We start from the raw sequence: 18,791 nt of genomic DNA, 5'->3' as shown, positions 1-18,791 counted from the left end.
ACGAATTCTGGGCGATTATAGAAGCCCTTGAATGGATATTTGCATTACGCAACACAAAGGAAAAAGCTGTGGGAAAAACAGACCAAGATAAATGCCTCGAGTTCATACCCTGATTTTTTTTTTTAAATTACCAAACAATAACCCATCGCTATCCTATCTTAATATCATTTGCTTCCTCTTGGATATATGAAATAAAGGAAAAATTTAAATTTTGACCACTCACCATCCAGTATATTAACCGTTTATATCTTCCCATTAAAGGTTGTTGTTGTTGTTGTAGGGTTTAACGCCATTTTTCAGGCTATGCATGGTGGCCAGTATTAATGGTGGAGGAAGAACCCGGGAAATCCCCAAAAAGAACCATCAACCCTTGAGAAACTACTGGCAAGCTTTCTCACATACTGACATAGGCCGAATCCAAGACTCGAACCCACGCAGGCAGAGGTGAGATGGCAGTTTCCGTAACGGAGAACGCTTTAGACCACTCCCCCCCCCCCATTAAAGGTAAGTATTGACTCCCCGACACCTATTAATAAGAAACATGCGACCATTGGTGATTTTATCAATAATATGAAGCATTAAGGAAGATTCTAATAGACTAGGATTAAATTAAGAATGCAGCGCACGGGCCTTGGAAGGGGGCCAGGACAACTGAATTAGGACTTATAGGAAAAGCTGGAGATCAGCTGCATAGAGTGTGGTGTTATACCAGTACGCATATGGCAGACCCTATAACGATTGAAACGGATGGACCTGCCCCCCCCCCCCCCCCGCCCCGCCGCGCCATATTGCGTCTGGGCGTACTCAGTTTAGCAATGTCAGTGGTAACAGGTATCAAACAAACTAGTATCAGTAAACAAGGCAATATTACACTCACCAACTCACGCAATGCAAGTAGTAACATACTAGGAGATAGCATGCAACTTAAATAATAATATTAAATAACAAGTATTAAGGTAAAATAATTAAACTAGGATAGAATTATACACACCAAATGCCCACGAACCGCTGGTGGGTATCTATAAACAACTAGACATAATACTGTTACACGCACACGGGTATTTACTTGACCGAGCGGTTGTCAAACCCTGGCGCGATTCTCACTAGAAGTCATAAGTTTCCCCGACTTTCCAAAGACTTCCATACAACCTCAGTTGTAAATCAGAAAGCCCGACGTGTCCATTCTATACCTAAATTTTCCTCTAATTAATGCAAGACCACAGATAAACCAAACTGTCAACTATCCATCAACCGTACATCTGCGTGTTTTGGCTTCATTATGTTTCCGTACCACCAACCGTTCACGCCTTAGAACATATACGAGTACTCCCTAACAATGGGAACTATTTTAACTCCGCCACCTTAGGCCAGTCAATGTATGCTTGCCAGGCACATTTCGCCGATATAACTGCACCATATTCGCCCGCATGGCGACATAAACGGTCTCTGCCAAGTCCCTTTTTATTTATGCCCTTGTGTAATTTACCGGTTTAATACCGTAAGTGCTGTCCTTGCAGTCACGCTACCAATGTATACCACTAGATTTTAATATGTACTATTTTACTCAGGGACAGTCATTCGGTTTTGGTCGGAATTCACTACTAGTGAACCAGGACATCATGGAAACACACTAACACTTCACTCCGTGACGTTTGCTCCTATTGATTAGCTCATTAGTTCGGGCCAGGAATATTTCCATGGCGCCAAATTCCAATAATCAAACAAGTAATCACACAAATCTAAGAATTGCTTAAAACGGGGCACTACAACCACGTGCACATACTCTAAATTTACTACAATACAACTAGTAGGACCTGATATACCGTCTACTGCAGGATGAATTAATTAATCACTATAAAAAAGAAATCCCCAAATAAACATTATAAATCATCCAAAGCCCGAGGCTGATATGGCCAGCCACACAAGGTGACACAAAAAAATAGGAATATTAATTACATAGGTCCCCAAATTAACAACTATAAGGTGGTCAATAGCCCAAACCATCAGGTCCCCAGTATAATGCAGACTAAATAGGATAGGATATTATCAATTAAACATGGCAGAATTGATAAAATACTATGAAACCTGGTCCAATAAATTAAGAGATATTAGGTGGTTCAAAACCCCAAACCATCTTGCCCTGTAATATTAACTGAATCAAGTTAAAACTTAAAAATATACGCCATGTAATAACTAATCTCTAGTAAAAACCTACTGGCGGATCTCGCCCTTTGGCTAACACAATGATAATGTTAATCGGCACATAGAGTCTACATTAAAAATTCCGTCAAGACGACAAATTTTATAATTTGGACAAGGGGGTGCAAACATGATAACCACTGGATAGACGGACACTTTGCGTGGCGCCCATAGCACTTTTTTCGGACCCTGGTCTCCCTCCACAGGTCCGGACATGATAGCTGATTAGGCATTATCGAATATGTTAAGATGAGTATGTGCGCTGAGATTCCCACTCATCAAATGTCCAGTGGCTCTTCTATATAGCCCCGGAGTCGGAAAAAACTAAAAAGCGTACGGTGTATGAATTAAAGCGTACGGGATATGGCACTAATTCCATTCCGTACGAGTAACTAAATATCCATCGGTGCTGGAGCTAACTAGACGCACGTGTCCGAAAGGACGAAAGCGTCTTTAATTGAATCGAACGAACGAACATTTGCGCCATTCAACATTGAATAAACAACGATGGCGAGCAATCACGTAGACAGAATGCAAAATTTGCAAGGGGTGGTGGATGATTTAGGGAAGGTTGAAGAGATGTTAGTAAGGATGGAGTATGGATGTTATAACCCATACAGAGTCAAGATGGAAATCAGTAATTTGAGGAAAGAAAAAGAAAGATTAAGGGAAATTATAAAACAGGAAAAAGAGGAAAAGGAGGAAAAGGAACAGATAAAAGCTAACAATGAGAAATTAATGAAAGAAGAAGAAAATGAGAAGATGAAAAAAGAGAAGAAGGAGGAGAATGAAGACAATAATGAGAAAAAGAAGAAGAAAAATGTGTTAAAGAAGATGAGGCGCTGATGGAGAAGAAGAAGGGAGGAGAGAAAGTAGAATAAAGTTAAATGTCCCTTTTCAGGGCCACTCATATGTCGAGAAAAGATGCCTATTCTCTATTGCCTAAACAAAATTTTTGTCTATTGTATAGTTGTTTGTTTGCCTATGTCTATGTTTTTGTCTCCATACATTTCCCTTTGCTCCTCAATAGTCCAACTGCATATTAAATTTCCATGGTCCCATGACAGTCCCAATCATCAATAGTTATAACCTATGTTAAACTCCTTTGTCCCTATGTAGTCCACCCATGTTAAAATCCCTTTTGTCCCTAGGGTACCCCCCCTCCCGTTAATATTATGTCCCCCATTGTCCCCAGCCCATCCCCATTAACTACTAGCATGCGATGCATGCATTTAAGTGTCAGGTAATCAAAAAGTGGTTACCAGTTAGCAGATTTTATGTGTTGGATTGTACATACAAAACTTCCTATTTGATCCTATAAAAATGTTGACCCTATAAACACTTCTACCCTATAATACAATCCACGTGTTAAATCTATGTACAATTTTAAAACAGATTTCCCGTTTGAGCCCATATCGCCACCGGTATGTTAAGCGATGGTGTAATGTTAATTCCCGTATGGCGCTCAATTTCCTTGAACAAGTAGAGGGGCTAAACCAAACAAAAAGCTTTGATTTATTTTTTTTCAAAATGACGTTGTCTTCTTTTTCACATTCTCTATGTCGATCATTAGATGTAATGTTTTCGTTCACGTTAAAATTCTTCTACCATATACCTCATAAATCGGTGCTTTCGCCAGTTTTGTCACTTATCGTTGACTTGTCACGACTACGATTTCCAGGCTTACTGAATCCCTGGTGCATATGAACAAGTTATGGCACCACTTCATTGAGAGAAAAACGGAGACAAAGACGATCGTTTTCACGTCCTTGCTTGTGTGATAGTGTGGTTTGTTTGCGAGCATTTCGTGTTTATAACGATTACTACCTTTAATTTGGATAGTCGGCATAGGGTTTTAGTCTCTACATAGGGTGTGTTAAATAGTTTGCACGGGACATTGGATAATAATCAAAATTAGGTTCTGGATTGTGATTAAAAAAATGTGTATGTTGGATTGTATTAAAAAAATGTGTGTTGGATAGTATCTATAACAAAATAACGGACACCCCCTAACTCACCCCCCCCCCAAATATCTAACATTACATTTCCCACTGTGCCCTGTAAATCTTTCACATGGAAACAGCCTATAACTAAGAATTTAACACAGATTTTTCCGTTTTGCATCAAGCTGGACGTTTTTGATATAGGATTTGCTGTTATGCCCCCAAGTGACCTATATTGAGGATAACTCTAACAATTTAAAAACAACCACTTTCAACAATTTAATATCAGATCGAAACCTAAGGACATTTTCCACGTATAGATATAAAACATGATTTGACTCTCTCGCCACATCCACTGGTACCCCTCCATAATTGCGTTAATCAATGACAATTTATGATATATATATATGTAATCTTTCAGGAAAGATATATTCGTTTGGATTGGTCTGTTTAAATTTTGATAATAATAATGATAATAATAATAAATGAACAATAATAAATGAGACGAAAAAGACATATTTTGTTTTCCTCTTACGCTCTCTTTTTTATTTATAAGAGCAAAAGAAATATATTTAATGAAAATAAAATTTGATATTTGAAATAAAAAATCAGACGCGATGTGTAGGATACCGAAATCTCCGCTGATCAATTTTAGCTGATAATTGGTATGTGTCGGCTTTCCGGGTGTTAGCTTTAGGTACTCAAAAGTGTCGATATCGTATCAGTTGTACTCCTCGTACAGTGGTGTATAGGCATTATCTAACCTGTCGCATGACACTTGTGTTACCATGAAAATTTATAATTTAGAAAGTATCGTACTTGTTCTTTCTGCCACAGTTTTCCAAGGCTATGTCTGTGATTTGATGCCATTCAGGAACACTTCCCTCCCTTGGGATGCTCGTGTTGATGACTTGGTGGGACGACTTACTCTTGACGAGATCATGTTGCAGATGTCGAGGGGAGGGGGTGATCCCTATGGGGGCCCGGCCCCTGCCATTGATAGGCTGGGTATCGGGCCCTACAGCTGGGCCACAGAGTGCTTGAGGGGGCAAGTTAGCGCAGGGGAGGCAACCTCATTTCCACAAGCTTTGGGACTTGCAGCTTCCTTCAGGTGAAAAGCATATTCAAGAGTCGACACAAAGTGTGTTTAACGTTTAAAAGGAGTAACATTCATGGAGGATAAAGTAAAATTCAAACCATATTTGAAAAGTTCTGGCTTGTTTCATCTGTCCAGATGCAGGGCCAGGCCTGGATATCAAAACAATCAGGCATATACTTAACAATAGTCTTACAGTTTTAGAAGTCTCCCCCGATATTTGTAATTTTGGGTCGCACCAAAAGCATAAATATCAGGGAACACGCCTTACTCTGTAGAACTAGTACTTGATCAATCAGGCCAGTAGAAGTGCTTGTTGTAAACATTTTTTCGTTTTTCATGTAAATATGCAACATAAAAAAAAATCCATTTAAACAAATACAATGTGTTAAGATGTGAAGAAGGCTTGGAATCCTGGTAAGTCAGAATATTGGTAGCTTGGTTGGTTTTAATGCAACCTTCAGGACATTAATGGTCAGATCTTTCAGGGGTTGTGGGAGCAAAGTGCCTTTTAAAGGGTACATAAGGCAGCTAACCCAGGCTGGCTTAGTTGGGTATCAAACCTGTAACCTTTGGATTACTGGTCTAATTGCCCAACCAGGTAAGCTTGTGTAGTACTTTAAGTGGTGACTTGGTACCATATGATAGTTTGTTTTGAAAACATTAGTGTTATTGGCACATGAAGCATAAATGCTCTGCACCAGTTACCACACAGAACTAGGTAAGTACATGATAAATACTTACTCCTAAGTGCAGTATAATTTAGCTAGTAGAAGGAAACAATAACACAATCCAAGGTACATTTTGTGACTGCAGTTAGCAATAATACATCATAAAGTTTAGAATAGTTAACAACTCAATGGTAATTGGTTCTATTTTACAACTGTTGCAGACACTAGCAACTCCCAAATCCTGGTCATCAATCCACTCTATTCCACATCATCCCATGGCATACTTAGCCAGCTGAAATAGTACTTGTGCCATCTTGTAGATAAAGGAGTCCCTATATATAGCAAGCGGAAGCGATTAACCAAAGAAGTAGCACATTTTGTGACCTGGTAATTAAGGTAATTTCCTTCATATTGACAGGTATTGACTCGGAATTAAAAGTTGCTTCAAATGATTAAATTGGAGAAACTAGCATGCAGTATGTGTTGTTGAGTACAGAGGCTGATATGATTGTTCCGAAAAATGTAAACATAACAGTTGATCAAGTTGAGCAGTTTCTTTTAGCTGCATCCATTCAGTTGTCAAAGCAGTAGATATTATTTCAGCTAACAAAATATACTAAGGATGTGGAATGAAATGGATCAATGACCCTTGGCTAGTGAAGATGAGACTGAGCAGATGATGAAACATTGCTTGCAGCTAAGACTGGCAGAGTTGAAATTTAATTTATAAACCTTATCTTGATTTATAAGTTTTATGTAGTAATTGCCAGCATTGCCCACCTTAGTTAAGATCAATGCTACATTGCCTAAGATTTGTGTGGCATTTTTAACACACCTGGCCCGAAGGTCATGTGAGCTTATGGTAAGGCCTGTGTCTCACAGCTGTTGTGTATACATTCATCAACAATTGCTTGTTAACATTCTAGAGGCCATATTTCTGATATGATTTAAATAAAACATGGATTATGGGTTTATCTCATGAACTGCTTTGGTGAGTTTAGTAATGAGCAAGATCTGTGTATATTAATGAAATGATTTTTACCTGATTGGCTGACATTGTTACCACTCTAGAGGTCATATTTCTGATACAGTTTTGATCAAACTCAGAATGTAAGCTTATGTAATTAAGATCTCAGACAAGTTCAGTAAGAAGTGAAACATTGACCTATGAGGTGATATTGTATCTCATTGGCTGAGCTTGTTAGCCTCAGGTTACCATATTTCTGATTCAGTCTTGCTTCACCTCAAAAGGTAAGGTTGTATCAAAGCTCTGGATGAGTTTGATAATGAATGAGATCCATGCATATTAATGAGATAATCTTGCATCTAATTGCTTGATATTGTTTCCACATATTTTATCTGATTTTGATCTAACTTGGGATATATGGATGCATATGCATTGATCTTACATTTGATTGGCTGAGTCTTTTGGTACTCAGGAAACCCTGTTTCTGATTTGATTTTAAACAAACTTGATATTTTGGCTTAAATCAATAAAATCTTGGGTTTGTAATGTGTGAGATTCACACATAATAATGGTGTAATCATATGATTGGCTGAGCCTAGTATTACCACTGGAAGTCCGATTTTAATTCAGTTTTGATCAGACATGGTATATAAGGTGATATCATTAAGATCATGGATTGTTTCAGTAATGAGTGTGATCAATGCATATTAATGAGGTAATCTTCCATCTGATTGGCTGCGCTTGCAGCCTCTCATTATGCCATATTTTTCATCCGTTGAGTTCATTATTATCAAGATCTTGGATTGGATTGATTACAAACAAGAGACTGTGCATATTAATTATGCCTTCATATTTGGAAAGAATTTTTATCAGAATAAAGTAAATTATGCAAAATCAGTATAAAGTTTGAGAGATAGTTTACATTGGGTATGTTCATTGCAACATAATTCTGCTTAGTGAAATGGTCATCTGTAAGCCAGTTGAGCAAAATCAGGCCCACTTGGGTCTTTTGAGATGACAGATGCTAGTAATGAAAGGCCACCTGAAGTGGACTGATATCTTAAGATATTTGTGCTCTGAGGGTTGCTGATGAAGGCTGTTTGATATTGTCAGGTTTGAATTCTTAAGATATTTATGTTCTGAGTATGGGAAGTTACTAATGACCATGATTTATCCAGAGCAAAGAAGCAACCTTTTCAGTTCGAAGCTAGTTCATTTTTTAATTTAGCTTTTATTGTTTATTAAAATCAACTCAAAGCGTAATAAGTATATTTCATCACAAAATGTTGAAAGTTAATGTTCATAAATTCATATATGGTTCATCATTAGATATAGGTCCGTAAGATCCCAGGCAGTTTCTTGGTCTAAGCAGCATGGATTAAAAACTTGTATGTCTGGCAAGTTAAGCAGCACCATATTTAGAAACATTTGATTGGTAGCTTGCAATTACTTAACATGTTTACAGTTGTCACCACACCATGCATTGAACATTTACCAACAACAATATGAATATTAAAATACATTGGTATAATTCCTGATTATTCGTTGAGTTGGAGAATGTGACATTTTCAGATTGGTCATTACAAGCCTGAGGTTCTATACATTTTGTTATCACTAGTAATGGAATTAGTGCTTGGGGGTAGTACATGTGCAAAGAATATTTTGACAGTAATAACACTAATTTACTGGATGAGTGGTTTAACACCTGTCCACTTTTGCTGTCAACATTTATTGTTCCTCTTCAACTGCAGGATGTTGGTAGGTACTCAGCAAACAGATAAATTACCTATTAATGAAAAGGCCAACTCAGTAATTTTTGCTGCTCCAGTGGATTAGTGATGCCTGGATTTTATTGATCCATTGGTAACTTCAGGATAGCAGATTGGCATTAATTTCAAGCTCTTCATTTTGTGAAGAGTGCTATGCCATACCAAAACTAGACCACTGTAACCTAACTTGTATAATTGATTGTACTTTTATTGTTCATTATACCATCAGTATCTTGGACACTAATAAACCAACATTCCTAAACTTTTATATATGACTGCATCTCAAAGAAAATAACTTAATCATACAAAATCTAGGTCATTGTGACCTAATTTTCATACTGTTGTGACTTGAGTTTTCAGAAATTCATTCTTTACATCCTCAATATCTTGTTCCCTATTTCATCTGCATGTATTTAAATTTGTATGCTGATGCCTGTTAAGGAGAGCTACTCTACCAAATCAACACTAGGTCATTGTAACCATATATTCATGCTTTAGTGTGTTTTTTATTTAGCTATCTGTTCATTAAATACTTAGTTTCTTTTGTTGTGTATATTTAATTTACATTGTTTTAAATGTTTTTTAAATTTCATTATTTGCTATGGAAAATTGTATGTTGGACTTAACCTTGTCCAAAATCAAGTTCATTTTCTGCTTGACCTCAGTCATTGATTTTTTTATATTTTCTGTAAACAAATAGCACATAGCAGGTAGTTTCCTATGAGTATGGGTTAACTAAGATTTTATTTTGTAAGCAGTAGGAACCTTCTAAAAGATCATTTTATATCAGGTAATAGTTTATTTTTAGAAAATGACAATTGTGACCTGAGGTCAAGTAGAGGGCTATATAATCTTGCTTTTCTAGAAATCATTCATTTGTGCTTTAAGATCTGAGCAGTCAGTTGTATTATTGTTGTGTCTAGTAGTTCATTTGGGCTGGAATTTTATTTATTCAAATTATTTATTAACTGGAAGTACAAAATTCTCATCAGAATAACATTATTTTAAATAGAAACCTAATTTATAGTGAAATTTAAAGGATATATTCTTGGATTATAATATTGTGATTCAACAAAAGACTGTTGGCACATCACCACTACATGGGCCACCACAGGTACATCAACACTTCTAGCATTGGATTTAATTTAGATTTCTACTAAAGTTTATTCAGAACTTTAATCATTAGGACTTGTGTCTGTAATTCTAGGATTATTTGTGATTTAAACTGCAATACCATATGTTTTATTTTTTCACTTTTTTGTATTCTAGAGAAATAAATTACTTGTTGAATTTTACAAAGCCTGTTGCTTCTGACCCTTTTCTATGACTTGTTTTAAGACCATAGAGTTGTAATACATAGGCCCAGTTTATCCAGCAGTTGTGAAACTTTCAATGCAGATGCATATCAGCATTTTTAATGCGACCATATTAAAATTAGGTCATTATATTAAATTTTCATCTTTGAGTGACTTTTCTGTTTTTGGGTATACATTTGTTAGACCCTCATTGTCATAGACCACAGATCACCTACGTCCATGATACTTGGCATGTTGAGGCATCTCAGTGAGGAAATGTGTTGTCAAGGATTACTTTCAGTATATTTTGTTTACTTTGATTTTTAAGCCTCACCAGGATAAAGAGCTATCCTTATTTAGGGGTGGCCTGTACTTGAAAGTGTTCATTAGTTTTAGGTAGTAAGTTGTTGCTCAAAAACCTAGTTGACAATGTTACCTATGCTGATCTTCCTGAATAGGTTTTTCATATTGTTGAGCAGATTAAATTTGAATTTTTTAAACTTTATTCAAGATCATTCTTTTACCATATATTTTATACCATGCAGCCATATTGACTTTTTTTATTCTTTATTATTCAATCCATCCCTAATGTATGATGTGGCTCATGTTATTTTCTTTCTTTTATTATTCAGTCCCTCCTTGATGTATGATGTGGCTCATGCTACAGCAGAGGAGGTTCGAGCAAAACATATAGAATTTGTAAAGCATGGACAATATGGTGATCGTACTGGCCTTAGCTGCTTCAGTCCCTTCATGAACATCATGAGACATCCGCTTTGGGGAAGAAATCAGGCAAGATTACCTTCCCTCTAATTTTATTAAAGTTTCTTCTTGGAATGAAGTTGCATGAACAATATTGTTATAGTATGTTATGAGAAAAATATTCCAATCAAGTCTGATTAAAAGTGGCTTATATGTTCATAGGGAAATCAAAAAATGTTTTCCTCCTGCTTGTTAAGGAAGCCACAGAATTGCTAGAGGAGCCACCCAGGACATGATTTTAACAGTGAACCTCCAAAGAAACATTCCTACGAAGTTTTATCAAAACTTGCACAGCCATTCTGGAGAAAGTTAAAAATTTCTTTTCCAAAACTGCTGGAGAAACTGGGCCTTAGTATTACAACTCTATGGTCTTGAAATAAGTCATAGAAAAGAGTGAGAAGCAACAGGCTTTGTAAAATTCAACAAGTAATTTATTTCCATGAATGCAAAGTAAAAATTTGAAAAAAAGGAACATATACGTTATTGCAGTTTAAATCACAAATAATCCTAGAATTTTCAGCACAAGATAGACTATACATGTTGGCCAGTATAAATGGTGGAGGAAGAACCTGGGAAAACCCCGGAAATAATCACCAACTCACAAGAAGCCGCTGGCAAGCTTTTTCACATACCCACATTGGCTGAACCTGAGACTCGAACCCATGCAGACGGAGGTGAGATGGCATTGATCCATAATGGTGAGTGCTTTAGACCACTCGGTCACTTGGGGCCCCAATGTACGAGTTCGTGGTCTAGCATTGATTGTGACCCTAATAGGTTCTGGAAGTGAACTTGCTTACAGTTTGGTGTAATTTTCCATTAAGATGACTGAGGTTTTTTGGAAAAATGCCTTTGTGACATAGGTCAAGTGGGATGTATATAAAAGAGGTTTTGTCAGTAGAGTTTTTTTTTTATAGAAAAATGCCTTTGTGACATAGGTCAAGTAGGGATGTGTATAACAGAGGTTTTGTCAACAAAGTATTCATTCCTATTTTAATATCAGCCTGGAATCATTTTTACTTGTGTTGAGGCATAATTTGAGTGGAATCATCTGTTTAAATTGTTCATTTGAATTACAAAGTGCTCATTGAATTTTTGGACTAAAACAGTACTTTGAGATTATTGAGGACTCAGTCATATACATTCTGGATTATATCATTGTGATAATGCAAGACTATTTGTACATAAGCACATTCAGTATTATTGGAATTTATTCTGAACACTTTATACTTTTGGACTTGTGATAGAACATTTAGGATTATTTGGGATTTAGTTCACAATAATGTAAGTTCCTCTTGAAATTTCATTTTCGTTACTTAGATAATTAAATTATTTGTTGATTTTTCTAAATTTTTTGGTTTTGATTCTTTCTGTTACTTAGTTTAAGACCATAGAGTCATAACAAATGGCAGCAAGAGATTCTGATGTCCAGCCTCTGGATTAGTTATGTATCGATTGGAGCAGCTGGACATTAAGCATCGTTGTTCAGGACAGGAAACAGTGGCGATGTTATGCTGAATTTAATTAAATATAAAAAATTTGACATACAGTATAAATATATTGTGCATATTTTTATTTTCCACATTTCATTATATTAATAACCTTACTAAAGGCTGATTTTCATGTCTACCTGAATTTGCCATTTAGTCACTTACTACAATTTGTGTTGTATAATGGTTGTGAACAAGACCTGTAGTATTTTCATTTTACTGGACTATTGGGTTTGCAAGTTTTTTTGGCAGGTTTCACACACTCTGGATATTATTTTCCATACTTTGTTCTGCTACGAATGCATTTATTAGAAGTTGGTATACATAAAGGGATTAGTAGAATTGGATTGATTAGTAGAACTGGGTAGATCAGTAGAATTCAATAGATCAGTAGTGTTGGATAGATAAATAGCATTGGATCGGAGCATTGGATAGGAGAATTGGATGAAAACAGGAGTATTAGATCAGTAGCATAGGATAGATCAGTAGATTTGTATAGATTATGAGGGATAGATCAGGAGAATCGGAATGGATACCATGCATTGGACATATGATACTTTTTATACAATGTTACGTTTTAGAAAACAAATCGTAGTGAAACATTTGAAGTTTATGTTTATGGTTAGTTATATGCATACAGTGCGACAAAGATTGCATTAAATTTACTGCTTATATGTATGAACTATTTCACTTTTGTGTTCAACACCATCTGACATTGTTGCTTACTTTTTATGCATTTTTACTGATTTTTTTTTCTGATTTGTAGAAAAACTTTAAAATTTAAGATTTAAAAAAAAAAAAATTTATATACAAAATTATGTTGTATGTAGATAGCAGGTTAATGAATGCATTTGAATTTTGTTGTTTTTCTTATTTAGGAATTGTGCCCCTAATGTTTCCTTCCTTCTGTGTGTTTTTATTTTCCTGACCTTTTTCATTAGTTTATTTTTAAATGCAATGTTTACTTATTTTTATTGCAGTCTGTTACTCATTATACATATCATTGTCTGCAATACAATATTGTTTTATGTTTTATTTTTTATGTTTATCTGACAGTAACTTTAGTACAGTGCCTTGAAGGGGAATTATTTCCTAAAGATGATTCATAATTTGAATCATTGTATGTAACAATCACCTCTACCATTGTTTTTCAAAGCAATGGTTTGTTAGTGATTAATGAGATATGACTATTGATTTTTCAGTATCCATGATGTGATAATTAGTGTGGCTATCCACAAAATAAATACAGTCAGTGAGCTATGTTGGACCAAAAACATGAATTCATTAGGCAGATTTTTTTGGACATAATTAACCTTTATTATTTTTATTTTACTCGTCAGAAGAGCAGGAATTTTCTTTGGTGATTGCAGATGGGAACAGGACGCATTATTTTAGGATGATTGCAAATGGGGACATGACTTATCATTGTAGGATGATTACAAATGGGGACATACCTATAATTTTAGAATGATTACAAATGGGGACAGGGCATGTCATTGTAGGATGATTGCAAATTGGGACAGGACATATATCATTTTAAGATTATTAAAAAAGAGGTCAGGGCAAATCATTGTAGGATGATGGTAAATGAGTACACATCTCATCATTTTAGGAAAACATTTTATCAATTGGGAATTAAATTTTCTACAGGAAATTTCTGACATTAGAAATTCAGTATAATTGTGAAATATTTTTCATTGGGAATGGGATCTGTTTACAGTGTACAGTGAGATGGGGTCTTGTTTGGCATCTGAGGATCCTTAAAAAAAGTCTATGAACAGTGTCATGTTCAAGGCAGTAAGTGTTTGGGTCTTCTCTCTTATCAGTTTGAAATATTGAAAACTTTGAAAGAATGTGCTATGATAATTCTTCAATTACCATTACCGTTTATGTTGTCTTTTTTCAGCTCATTTTGAAATTAATTTTCACAACTTTTAATGAATGCACTGTTATTAGTGTTCCATAACCTTTACCTTGATCTTGAAATTTTAGGAGCTTAGTTTTGTATTTCTCTAGTAGATTCTTGAAGTATAAAATAAGATTTGTATTCCAAAATATATTTTCAAACTTTATCATTACTCTAGGGACATGGAGTTTTCACATCATTTCAATGATGAATTATTAACTGATATTACTTAGATTTAATTACCTGCCTCTTCATTCAGGAGGTGTTGTGGTGATGACCCCTTCATGTACTTAGATTTAATTACCTGCCTCTTGTTCATTCAGATGTATGGTGAAGACCCCTATATGTACTTAGATTTAATTACCAGCGTTTTGTTCATTCATGAGGTGTATGGTGAGGGCCTCTGTCTGTACTTGGATACTTAAGTATCTGCTTTTTATTCATTCAGGATGTGTATGGTGAGGACCCCTTCATTTACTTAGATTTAGTTATCTGCCTTTGCTCATTTAGGATGTGTATGGTGAGAACCCCTACATGTACTTAGATTTTATTATCTGTCTTTTGTTCATTCAAGAGGTGTATGGTGAGGACCCCTACATTTACTTAGATTTAGTTATCTGCCTTTGCTCATTTAGGATGTGTATGGTGAGAACCCCTGTATGTACTTAGATTTAATTACCAGCCTCTTGTTCATTCAGGATGTGTATGGTGGGGACCACTAGATGTACTTAGATTTAATTACCTGCCTCTTGTTCATTCAGGAGGTCTATGGTGAGGACCCCTACATGACAGGTGTGATTGCAACTAGCCACGTCCAGGGTCTTCAGGGAAATCATTCCCGGTACCTGCTGACTAGCTCTGGATGTAAAGTCATTGCTGTCCACGGTGGACCTGATAACATCCCAGCCTCCAGATTCTCGTTTGATGCATGGGTAAATATTTGATTTTGAAAATTTTGCATGGATTGTTTTTTTCAGCATATTGAAGCAATTTCATTAACACAGTAACACATAAAATATTATTTTGTGATTTTTTGCTTTTGATAGACTGGTATCAGATTATATTTGCCCAAGATGGTAGATGCTCTGATGCATTTCACCCAGAGTGTGCCCATTGTGTCAGTAAACACAGTCCAGTTGAATGTTGCATATGCTGCATCGTCCTCAGTCAAATGCAGCATATGGTTCTTGGTCATGCGGATATAGTGCATACCACCATGGTAAAGCTCAATATAGGATTTACTGTTTTGGTTAAATACAGATATCGTAAATTGATATTTTCCACAGGATTAAGTATTGGCATGACTCCCAAAGTGTTTCATAATTACTGTGTTACTTCAGAGATGTTTCAGAATTTACTGTGTTACTACAGAGATGTTCAGAATTACTGTGTTACTACATGATGTCTATTTGGTCCTAAATGAAAATGGTGTCTTACATCCAGTATGGCCACCATGGTGTCTATCTTACATCCAGTATGGCCACCATGGTGTCCATCTTACATCCAGTATGGCCACCATGGTGTCCATCTTACATCCAGTATGGCCACCATGGTGTCCATCTTACATCCAGTATGGCCACCATGGTGTCTATCTTACATCCAGTATGGTCACCATGGTGTCTATCTTACATCTAGTATGGCCACCATGGTGTCCATCTTTAAATTCTTGTTATTACTGCTCCACCTGAACAAAAGTAATATTGCCATGAGGTTTTCACCAGAAGACTTTTTACAATGTCGAGTTGGACCTAATTGAAAAGGGTGACATTTGCATATCTAATTTGAATATATTGTTGTTGAAGCTCCTCCTAGATGGATGGTTGTATCAGCGTGTTGTTTTGACTGAATGGTGTCTGATGATGTCTAGTTGGTCCTCGATGAAATTGTTGCTGTTCATCCCATCTTGAAAATCTTGATATCACAACTCGTGAATGAATTGTCATATCTGCATGTGGTTTTCGCTTAAAGATGTTTTATGATGTTTAGTTGATCATAAATGAAAATGATGGTCTCTGTGACCTGCTTTTTGAATTGATTCATTCATGCTAGACATATATACATCCTAGCCTACAAAGAAGGTACATTCTGAGCAGTGCAGTGGGAAGTTTGACTAAATGTGTTATTTAATGGTCATCTTAACATATTAAAGACTATACATTGTATATTGTGATACATAACAGCAGGGTCATTGTTTATTGTACATGTTTGAGTATAGGAATTAGGTGAGTGGAATGCACAATTTACTTTTTGCATGTTATGCCTAACCTGTAGAGACTAATCAGTGTAATTTTTGATACATGAATATGTACTGCTGGCTGGCACGCCATTGTTACTTAAAACTTGTGACTTTCATCCAGTAGCGTCCTTTTTCTAAGGGTGGTTAATGATAATATATTTTCAAAGATATTGTAAGAACAATGACTTCAGAAAATTAATGCTTCTTATTAACTATTTACCTCTAACTTGAGTTGAAAGAAAAGTATCTTCTTTTCTATTCTCTTAAGTCTTTTCTATCCTGTTACATTAGGTAGGTGGGTAGGTAGGTAGGTAGGTGGGTGGGTAGGTCAGTAGATCGATAGATGGATCAAAAGGTCAACTGTAATGATAAATAAAACTTGACAAAAATATTTAGTTAGAAAAGGGGCCAAGATCTCTTTAGTCTGAATTTATTTTCTGCATGATAAGGTTTACAATGGTTGCTGCTGGAGGTCATTGATGTGAACTATTTAATCATTGATTATACTCTTGTTTCAACAGTACGAATAAGGAACTGTATTCATTCATATGGAAATAATTTGTCTCAACCTGGTGTTTCAAAATTAAGTTACATGGGCAACTTAAAGTAAGTATCAAGGTTTTGGCAAACTTTGTATGAGATGTAACGCTTAATTTATGACACTGAATTCTGTACCGTATATTTTCTCCACTTGTCCTTGTAGATCAAGGATAAAGTTATTGGAGACTTGATTTGCTTGCATCATATGGAGGTACTTTCATATGAACCATTGGTATTTTATTCATTATCATTAAAATTCCTGGCCCAGTATTCACAAAAAACACATTTTTAGAAAACATTTTTGCAAAAGGATTATCTTCCCAATCGATCCCACACATTGATTCAGAACTAGGCACTTTCAAATTTGCAGGTATTTTAAAATTATTGGGTAGCTTTATTTGGATGCATATCATTTCATGGAAGAAAATTTTCTTAGCAAAAGTGTGGCTTCCTTAGCAACCGTATGATAAGCCTATTTTGAACATCCTCGCCAGAATGGCAAAACCAAATTTGATAAGACTTTATAGGAATGTATTTCTCCTTGGAATTTATTACCCATGACATTAACATAGGGAATGAAGCGCCTCTGGCTAATGTGATTCTCAGCGAAACATAATTTACAAAAAAATTTCTTTTATAAAAATATTAAGTCAGATTTATCTTTAGGATGGCTCCCCAAGCAACAGGTTCACTGTTAAAATTGTTTCCTTGGTGGCTCCACTAGCAATTCTGTGGCTTCTTTAACAACTGGGTGGAAAACATTTTTGATTTCCATATGAACAGCTAAGCCAGTTTTTATGACACTTGATTGGAATATTTGTCTTATGACATACTCTATCAATATTGTTCTTGCAACATTACAGCTTCCATATCAGTAATGCAGAAAATCTTTTTTTGATGACTTCTCTAGAACGGCAAAGACAGTTGTAATCAAAGTTTATAGGAATGTTTCATAGGACATGCTCCATCAAAGCGGTTTCAGGGGTGGCTCCCTCAGAAACATGGAATCAATAGCAGCATTAGGGAAAACCTACTTTTAGCCTCTTCTTCAGAACTGCTGATCCAGTTTAGTTTAAACAAGATAATAATAATTCTTAGGACATGTGTCTTGAATATGTGTTTGGTTTTGCAGGCAATATTGTTGTTTCATTAGCAACCAGGCAGAAAACACATTTCGATCAAGTAAGATTTGTTTATAAGACATTTTCTGCCAGATTTTGAGTTGGGATTACTGGCTTAGCAATGGGAACCTATTTTTGTTTTCTTATCCAGAACGAATGAGCCAATTTTTTATCAGACTTATTTTAGATGTTTATTTGGTTATGCTTGATCAGATTTTATGTGCTGTATGTACTTGCTTATAAGTTGTCAAACTGCAAACAAAAAGACTGCACAGACCCAGATCTGCCTGCACATTATGCAGCGGCCGATCTGGGTCTCTGAAGTTTGCAGTTCGACTCGTCTTGTACGTATTGTAGGTGGCACTTCTAGAAATGGTGTGGCTTCTTTAGCAAAAAGATTAAAGAACAATTTTTGACTTTTATACAATGGAATTTTTTTAAAAGACTTGTTTGGAATTTTTTGTAAAATGTTCTGTTCCAGAATTGTGTTTTTAACAATGGTGTGCCTTCCATTGCTACCATATGAAAATCCTATTTCTTTTTGTTCTCATTGGTGGCTGAGCCAGTTTTAATCAGCTTGGTGGGAACATTTCATGCAGTATGTTAAGTTTAAGCAGATAGCTGGAAAAATTATCAGGCAGATGTTCCATGAAAGGTTGGGGTGTTTCCCAGTACATTGTTCATCATGCACTCATATCATGTCCACAAACTATTGATAATGTGATCATGGCACGTGCAACTGTATGCAGTCAGCTCTATTTGTTGTCAAGGTACGTAACTCAGTACAGAGAGTACT

The 18,791-nt window shown here is 35.8% G+C and overlaps 1 protein-coding gene across 1 annotated transcript in view; it reads left to right on the top strand.

Annotated features, from left to right (window-relative positions):
• Nucleotides 1–4,797: 4,797 nt before the first annotated feature.
• LOC149786167 (uncharacterized) overlaps nt 4,798–18,791 on the top strand; it is a 61,238-nt gene continuing 47,244 nt past the window's right edge. The window contains exons 1-3 of the mRNA XM_089976520.1: nt 4,798–5,253; nt 10,573–10,732; nt 14,860–15,030. Of these exons, the coding sequence (XP_089832646.1) occupies nt 4,931–5,253; nt 10,573–10,732; nt 14,860–15,030 (654 nt within the window). The 5' untranslated portion in view covers nt 4,798–4,930. The remainder of the gene's footprint in view (nt 5,254–10,572; nt 10,733–14,859; nt 15,031–18,791) is intronic.

This window comes from Sinohyriopsis cumingii, chromosome 12 (assembly GCF_028554795.1).
Source record: "Sinohyriopsis cumingii isolate HCF-2022 chromosome 12, ASM2855479v2, whole genome shotgun sequence".
In the NCBI taxonomy this organism is placed as follows: Eukaryota; Metazoa; Mollusca; class Bivalvia; order Unionida; family Unionidae; genus Sinohyriopsis; species Sinohyriopsis cumingii.
This window is presented reverse-complemented; position numbering and strand designations above follow the sequence as displayed.